This window comes from Phragmites australis, chromosome 8 (genome assembly GCF_958298935.1).
Source record: "Phragmites australis chromosome 8, lpPhrAust1.1, whole genome shotgun sequence".
Classification (NCBI taxonomy): domain Eukaryota; kingdom Viridiplantae; phylum Streptophyta; class Magnoliopsida; order Poales; family Poaceae; genus Phragmites; species Phragmites australis.
Window position 1 is genome coordinate 7,997,979 of NC_084928.1, and position 9,060 is coordinate 8,007,038.

A 9,060-nucleotide genomic window follows, 5' to 3' on the forward strand; every position below is an offset into this window, starting at 1 on the left:
GGAGCGTTTGACTACAAGGCTGAAAGTTTCGTCGTAGTCGACGCCGAGTTGCTGGGAATAGCCTCGGATGACTAACGAGCTTTGTGGCGAGAGACCATCCAAATGGAACTTGTGTTTGAAAATCCATTTGCCGAAAACGACATTCGCACCCAAGGACGTGGAACGAGAGACCAAGTGTGATTGTCCAAAAGAGCCTGAAACTCGTCGATCATGGCACAGCGCCAGTTTGCATCAGCAAGTGCACTCCTGTAGTTGGAAGGAATAGGAGAGATTGAGGCGATCAATGGGTTTGACAATACCAAAGTGAGCTCGTGTAACCATGTGGTGAGGTCCTGGTGCCAGACGTGGAACAGGGCCCTAGGACCAGGTGGAGTCACAATAGGTGCCTCTCCGACACCCGATGCAACGGCTGGCGCAGAACCAGTCAGAGGAGAAAAGCGCATTACAACAGCCGGTGGAGTGTGCGAGCCCAAGCCAGCCGGAGGTGAGAAGACGTCTGCAGCAGCCAACAGGATATGCGACGATGGGTTAACCGGAGGCGAGGACGCCTCTACGATGACTAATGGAGAGCTTGGTGAGGGACCAACTGGAGGTGATGGCACCTCTACTGCGGCCAACCGAGTAGAGGATGCAGATGGGCAGTGCAGCAGTAGGAGGGTGGTGTCGTCGAGCTCCTCAAGATGAGCCACATGCAAGCGTGGGGTGAAAGACCTGGGGCGTGGTGGAGGTAGTGGGATTGAGCTGTCGAGACCAGGCGACGAGCAGGGTGAGGGAAATACACCAAGGAAGTCCAAACTTAACTTAGGAGAATCATTTCGCAAGGCGAACGTAAAGGTTGTTTCGTACAATATGATGTGCCGAGACACGATCACATGGTTCAAGTGAAATCCAAGCACCGTAACCCTTTTGAGAGCTGGGATAACCAAGGAAAACACATGCGACCGAGCGGGGAGCAAGTTTATGGGGTGATGTTGCCGACATGTTGGGGTAACACAAACAACCGAACACGTGGAGGTGAGAGTATGCAGGTGGCTTTTGATAGAGGTGTTGGTGTGGGGGTGAGGTTGTGAATGGCGGTAGAAGGACGCCGATTTAGCAAATATGTGGCGGTAGCAAGGGCTTCTTCCCAATAAGCAGGAGGCATGTGGGCATGAATAAGAAGCATGCGGATACTGTTGATAAGGGTACGGAGAACACGCTCACCCCTTGCCATTCTGTTATGAAGTGTACGGACAGAAGCATCGCAACAGGGTGCCATGGCAAAGGAGAAACTTAGAAGTGGCATGATTGACAAACTCAGTGCCATTATCAGCTTGAAGGGTTTTAATAGGAACACCAAACTGAGTATGAACATAAGTGTGGAAGTGGACAAGAGTCGCATGAACATCAGACTTTTTGTTTGAGGGGAAAGGTCCAACAATAATGTGAAAAATCATCTAAGATGACCAAATAATATTGAAAGCCTGAAATGCTTAAGACAGGAGAAGTCCAAACATCACAATGAACAATCTCAAAGTGTGCTAATGTTGAGGATATAGAGCTATTTAAAGGGAGACGCACATGCTTGCCAAGCTGACAGGTGTGGCAAAGTACGCGAACTGATTTATTACCAGCAATAAGGGAATTTTTCTGCAAAGTGGTGAGGGCAGAAGACCCAGGGTGACCAAGACGCTGGTGCCAGATGGAGGAAGGTGCAGCGATGGAGAGGAATGAATGTGCCGGGGAAGATGGTGGCATTGGCACAAACGTGTAGAGATCTCCATCACTATTGCACCGAATGACCTCGCGCCACGTCTGAAGATCCTTAACAGAAAAACCATGAGAGTCAAATTCAATAGAACATGAATTGTCTCAAGTAAATTTGTGAACTAAAATTAGATTTTTCAGTAGTGAGGGAACAAGTAAAACGCTGTTGAGAACAAAGTTTGATGAAGGTGTAGGGAGGATGGCGATACCATGGACTGAGATGGGTACAGTGGCACGGCTACCAATAGTAACTAGGGAAGGGGAGGGTAGGGATTGGGGTGAGAGGAGTATACCATTAGTTGCGGTCATGTGGGCAGTGGCATCGGAATTGAGCACCCACTGTCAGGGGCTTTAGTGGTTAACGCGTTTATGGTTGCAATGAGACCCACCTGGTCCCAAGATGGCGGCAGCGGCATCAATGCAAACATGGTCGATGAAGCAAACATGGTGTAATAGGTCTGCTGAGGAGCGGGAGGCCGTGCACCAAGAATGCCGACAGTGGCATGGGGATGCCACTGCACCGCCTGGGCAGGCAAGGTCATGGGATTGAAACAAACCCTATTGTTGGGGAGGCGCCGCCCTAGAGTTGGGCGAGTTCTTTTGCTGCTTACCACTGCGGCCTTTGATCTTGCCATGACGCCGGTTGTTTGTGAGGAACCGTCCAAATAGTATTCTAATTAATCATCAGGAGGATCATTATTCATAATCACAACCTCGACGACTAACCAGAATACCATTCCGGTAGTCCCGGCACGTGTTTTGTACCCAGGATCGGAACACATGCCTTCCAACTCAAATATCACAACACAGTTTAATAGAGAGCAAATAATTAAACTGGATTACCATTGTTAAACAAGCAACTGCTTCCACAATTTACAACAAAATAGGAACAACAACAACTACTACGCAGCGGAAGAAAAACCTATACAACAAAAGAGTATGGAGCCGTATGCCCTTAGGCTCCATACCAAAAGCGCCGGAGTTCGGAGTAGAAGGTGCTACTCCTGCCCGCCACCCTGATCGGCAGGCACAAAGTAGCCGAACACTGCCCCATCTTCGCCGACCTGCGAACCTGAAAGCAACTTAAGGGCAGCACCCTTAGTACGAAGGTACTAGCAAGTCTTACACAGTATGAGTATATATATTCTCGACTCCAAGGATCATGCATTTAAAGCTGTAGCAAGGATTAAGACATGTTTAAGTTCATTAAGCGGTAAGCAACCTAGACTCTAGGTGTAAGCAACTGACTTAACCAACCACCGACTCAAACCCTGCCAACCACCTGATCAAAACAGATATGTAACAACAAATGTATAAAAGCAAACCATTCCCACCAAACCACCAACCACATACCGACCAAACCACCCCAAACCAACCATGCCACAACCCACATCGAAACTCTACGACCAAAATATGGTCGCTCGGTGGAGATAAGCGATAGCGATGCTCATGACCGAGAGCGCGGCAGCTCGAACTGATTATACACCCTGCAGGGGGATACTCCTGGACCCACACGACACAGGGACCATACGGCTTGTGCCACCCGCTAAGATGCGCACAAGGGGGTACCCGTGACAACCTTTCCCAACCAGGCCCAACCATGTGGATCAACCATAGCTCGGCACGGCGGTATTAGAACTACTCCCCGAGCAAACTAATACCGCTAAAAGCCCGGACTCAAACCGGACTCACACCGTCTATGACGAGGCCCACATGACCACGTCTGCGAAGGTAATCGGCTCGCCTACCATTATATCAGCATGTGGTGAGTAAGGTATGTGCTAAAGCCGACTACACCGATGATCGGTGCTTAACCGGTGCAAACGGTCTACGGTGTCCGGGTTCCCTCCCCGAACTGCCTGAGGACTCCTCGTGAGCAGATGACACCCCTAACACCGCCCACACCTCGTCTCAACTCACCACTCACCAAACCGACTCATCATCAACACAACCATAAGTGCGAACAAATAATAAGTCCTAGGCTCGCGACAACGGTGGACGCCGTCGTCGACTTCTACCGGAAAGCCTAAGTACCACTAAGCATAGCGAACTAAAATTAGACCTCGATGACACCACTAGGCTCCTAGGAACAACACATGACACGTGACCGAAATGGGATAATGCATCGGCATAGGTTCTACCCAACTCAGTACCCGACACATGCAATGTATACATAAGCGTAGATAACATATTAAAATTTCAAGTAGACACGGTGCAATATGAACGATGCTTGCCTTGCTGCCCTGAATCAGAAAGGTGGGACGCCTCACGATCGCCCACGGCCCCCGGGATCGACGGATCGGCGTTCACTACAGAGAGCAACGCGTGCAATGTAATGAGCATGTATGAAATGCGATCATGTAGGAAAAATATGCTCCACAATACATGACAACATTATTCCAAGATCGTACTGTCCAAACCAGAATTTTCCAAGTGGTCTCAAAAGTTTGGAGTTCCTACGAATTAACTACGAATTTTACAAGCTATCAGCTATCAGGAAAGCCTGATAAACCGTGCTCGGGTGCCCGGGATGAACAGTACTCACGGGGGTACCCGGGGTGAACAGTACCCGGGGGTGCTCGGGATCGACCGTGCTCGGGTGCTCGGGGTGAACAGTACAGGGGGGTGCTCGGGGTGCTCGGGGTGAACAGTACCCGGGGGTCGTCGGTGAACAGTACCGGGGGTCGTCGGTGAACAGTACCCGGGGTGCTCGGGAGTGCTCGCGGTGACTGAGCTCGTGCTCGGGTGAACAGTACCCGGGGGTCGTCGGGTGAACAGTACCCGGGGTGCTCGGGAGTGCTCGCGGTAACTGAGCTCGTGCTCGGGTGAACAGTACCGGGGGTCGTCGGTGAACAGTATCAGGGGTGCTCGGGTGAACAGTACCCGGGGTGCTCGGGTGAACAGTACTCGGCGCTACAGTAAAATCAGCCTCGCGCAGCTCCAGAACAGCAGCCATTACGAAGGGAAAAACTGAGCTAAACTAACCTGGGAGTCTCTCTAAATCAAAAGTAAAAATGCCTAGAAGGGTGTACAGGGTCTAGACTTTGCTCAACCGCCTAGCAACATGATCCCTAACTCAAATCCACATAAATCCTCATTTGTTCCCAGACTGCAGAACTTTAAGAACTTTGCAACCCTAGTTCCAGAATCAAGATCTATCCAACCAAAAATGAGCATACTTGCCATGGGAGCCTAGCAGACTCACCTAAGGTCCTTTGCTGAGGTTGGTGACCGCCAGTTGAAGGAGGAAACGACGGAAAATGGCTTGGAGAAGAGAGGAAAAACTGCTGCTTCCTTGCTTCTCCCAAAGAACACCAAACAAGTTCAGAACCAGCTCGAATTCCTTCGGGGAAACTGAAAATGAATTGGATGGACGAGTAGTCCCTGAGCTGGTGGTCAGGTGAGTACCACATACGTACCTTGATCTTGCTCCCAGAGGTAGGGATCCAAAAGGGGAAAAATGGAGCCTAAAAGAGAGAGTGAGAGACAGCCAACTCCAACTTGCTTCCTCAAAAAGCCTTATCTGGTGGAGTGGGTGAGTAGTACGTATGGGCAAGCTTTTTAGGGGGAGAGAGAGTGTTGTTGCCCACCTATAGAGAGATATTTTCCACCCAAGTGGGCCCCATTTACCTAGAGGAAAGTCCAGACTTGCTTCTAGCTCTTTTATTTCTCTTAGATTTTCCTTCTCCCACCTCATTGATTCAAAGTGAGGTGCTCCAGTGACCCAAACTGGAACATGAAGCTGAAATTGCATGTTTTAGGATTAAAACACACAATTACGGATTTTAGGACGTGACAAACCTCCCCCCCTAAAAAGAATCTCGTCCCGAGATTCAGTATGAGTCGGGGAGAGAACGATGAGCACACTCATGTGAGAGATTCCAAATATACCATATTGCGACATCTTTCACAAGTCCTCAAAGAACTCAGGATACTCGGAGCGGAGCTTATCTTCCCGCTCCCATGTCGCTTCGACTTCTGTATGGTTGCTCCATTGGACCTTCAGGAATTTGATAGAATGGCGCCGTGTCTTGCGCTCGGCTTCATCCAAGATACAAATTGGTCTCTCACAATATGTCAAATCCGGTTGCAACTCTTGGGGTGCAATATCAACGACTTCCGTCGGGACTCGGAGACACTTCTTCAATTGTGACACATGAAACACGTTGTGTACGGCGGAGAGAGACGGAGGCAAGTCCAACTGGTACGCGACCTCTCCACGCCGAGCAAGAATCTGAAATGGGCCAACATACCGAGGCGCCAATTTGCCTCGGACTTGGAATCGACGAACGCCTTTGAGAGGTGAGACCTTCAGGTACACGTGATCCCCCACCTCAAATGTGAGCTCTCGGCGACGTCGATCCGCATAGCTCTTCTGCCTAGACTGGGCCGTGAGAATACTCCTGCGGATATTCTGGACATGGTCTTCTGCCTCCTTGACCAAATCCGGACCCAGAAAAGCCCGCTCACCGGATTCAGACCAATTCAGCGGCGTACGGCACCTCCGACCATAAAGGGCCTCGAATGGCGCCATCCCAATACTAGCCTGGAAACTGTTGTTATACGAAAATTCCGCGAACGGCAGGCATATGTCCCACTTCTTCCCATAAGTGAGCACACAAGCACGGAGCATATCTTCGAGAATCTGATTTACCCTCTCCGTCTGACCATCCGTCTGCGGGTGATACGCCGTGCTGTGGAACAATTCGGTTTCCATAGCCTCCTGGAAACTTCTCCAGAAATGAGAAGTAAACTGTGTACCCCGATCAGAAACGATCTTCTTCGGCACTCCATGGAGACAAACAATTCTAGTGAGGTACAACTCCGCATACTGCTTAGCAGAATAAGTGGTCCTGACAGGAAGGAAATGCGCGGATTTTGTCAACCGGTCCACGATGACCCAAATAGAGTCATACCCACTCGAAGTCTTCGGTAAGCCGGTAATGAAATCCATCCCAACTTCTTCCCACTTCCAAGATGGAATGGGCAAAGGCTGGAGTGTGCCGGCAGGCTTGATGTGTTCAGCCTTCACCCTTCGGCAGACGTCGCACTCAGACACATACCTAGCAATCTCCCGCTTCATGCGAGTCCACCAGAAACGGGGTTTCAAATCCTGATACATCTTCGTACTGCCAGGGTGAATGGCCAGCAACGAATCATGAGCCTCGTCAAGGATCTTCTTCCTCAGCGCCTCGACCCTCGGAACCACTAGACGGTTCCCAAACCAGATAACGCCTTGATCATCCTCAGTAAAGCACAAGGCCTGCCCGATCTTCCTCTTCTCTCGAATTCGGGCCATACCCTTATCATCCCTCTGTGCAGCCTTAATCTCATCAATGAGCGTGGACTTGATTTCGAGATTGGCAATAAAACCATCCGGCACCATATCAAGCCCAAGACGCCGGAAATCATCACATAACGTGGAATCCATCGGCGAGGCTATAAGACAGTGACAATGAGCCCTTCGACTCAAAGCATCGGCGACCACATTCGCCTTGCCAGGATGGTAGTGAACCTCCAGCTCATAGTCTTTGATCAACTCAAGCCACCTGCGCTGCCTCAGGTTCAAATCTGACTGCGTGAAGATGTACTTCAGGCTCTTGTGATCCGTGTAGATACGGCACAAGTTGCCCATCAAGTAGTGGCGCCACATCTTCAGAGCGTGCACGACAGCTGCAAGTTCAAGATCATGTGTCGGATAGTTCTCCTCGTGACGCTTCAGCTGTCGGGATGCATATGCAACGACTCGGTCCTCCTGCATCAAAACACAGCCGAGACCGATGCCAGACGCGTCGCAATACACATCAAATCCTCTGGTCACATCAGGTTGAGCAAGCACTGGAGCGGTCGTGAGCAGCTTCTTCAATGTCTGGAAGGCAGACTCACAGGCATCTGACCACTCAAACACGCTGCCTTGCTTCAACAACTGAGTCATCGGCTTCGCAACCTTGGAGAAGTTCTCGATGAACCGACGGTAATAGCCTGCAAGTCCAAGAAAACTCCGGATCTCACTGACATTCTGGGGCTGAACCCAGTCGAGCACATCCTGCACCTTGCTCGGGTCAACTGCCACTCCGTTCTCTGATAGAACATGTCCCAGAAAAGCCACCTCCCTGAGCCAGAACTCACACTTGCTGAACTTGGCATACAACTGATGCTCTCGGAGCCTGCCCAGAACAATACGGAGGTGCCCAATGTGCTCTTGTACAGTCTTGGAGTATATCAGAATGTCGTCGATGAAAACAATGACAAACTTGTCCAACTCCTCCATGAATACCGAGTTCATGAGGTACATAAAGAAAGCCGGCGCATTAGTCAAGCCAAACGACATAACGGTGAACTCATACAAGCCGTATCGAGTAGAGAACGCTGTCTTTGGAATATCCTCAGGTCGGACCTTGATCTGGTGATAGCCCAGCCTCAAGTCAATCTTTGAGAAGACTCGGGCTCCAGTCAACTGATCAAACAAGATGTCAATCCTAGGAAGCGGATACACATTCTTCACAGTGACTGCATTCAGCGGACGGTAATCAACACACATCCGGAGAGTGTCGTCCTTCTTCTTCACGAATAGAGCCGAGCATCCCCAAGGTGAGGAACTAGGACGAATGAAACCCTTCGCCAGCAGCTCCTGGATCTGCTTCTTCAGCTCAACTAGCTCAACTGGCGACATCTTATACATCTTCTTCGAAACCGGGGCCGCACCGGGCACGAGATCAATAGAGAACTCCACTGCCCTACCAGGCGGCATTCCAGGCAACTCATCCGGAAAGACATCCGGAAATTCCCACACCACAGGAATGGTCTCCATAATCCTGGTGGGGACAGCCTTTACGGCGAACAGGCAGGACTTGACATCCTCTAGCTTTAACTGGACCCGAGTACCTGACAGACCATTGAGGGTGACGGTCCGCCGAGCACAGTCCAACACAGCCTTGTTCTTGGAGAGCCAATTCATCCCCAGAATAATATCAATTCCCTTCGAGTTCATCACTAACAGATTGACAAAGAAGGGAACTCCGTTGACAATTACCGCCGCTTTATTCACACACTGGTTGATTAAAACTTTGGCCCCTGGGGCGTCTATAAGGTACGGTGTGTGGGTAGCACTGACTCTCAACCCACTTTTCCAAACATAACCCGAAGATATAAAGGAGTGAGAGGCTCCTGAATCAAACAAAACCACTGCAGAAAAGATGTCAGAGTTGAAACTCATATCCAACGTACCCATTAGGACGGTGTCACCCTCCTGAACCTCGTCGGCGGTAGTGTGGCGAGCTCGACCACGCTTGGGAACGTGAGTCGCCTGCGAAG

At 50.4% G+C, this 9,060-nt stretch overlaps 1 protein-coding gene across 1 annotated transcript; it reads right to left on the minus strand.

The window, feature by feature from the left end:
- Positions 1-2,353: 2,353 nt before the first annotated feature.
- LOC133927571 (uncharacterized mitochondrial protein AtMg00860-like) lies at positions 2,354-8,125 on the minus strand. Its single transcript, XM_062374034.1, has 2 exons — positions 7,558-8,125; positions 2,354-2,373 (listed from the first exon to the last, which is right to left on the minus strand). The coding sequence occupies exons 1-2, from the start codon at positions 8,075-8,077 to the stop codon at positions 2,354-2,356; spliced, it is 540 nt and encodes a 179-aa protein (XP_062230018.1). The 5' UTR covers positions 8,078-8,125.
- Between the last annotated feature and the right edge of the window lie 935 nt (positions 8,126-9,060).

Excerpts from the sequence above, each read along its gene's own strand:
- LOC133927571 (XM_062374034.1), bottom strand. The coding sequence starts at position 8,077 with ATGTCGTTTGGCTTGACTAATGCGCCGGCTTTCTTTATGTACCTCATG. Across the intron at positions 2,374-7,557 it reads TCAACCTGATGTGACCAGAG|ATCAAAGGCCGCAGTGGTAA; the intron begins GATTTGATGTGT and ends CGTCATGGCAAG.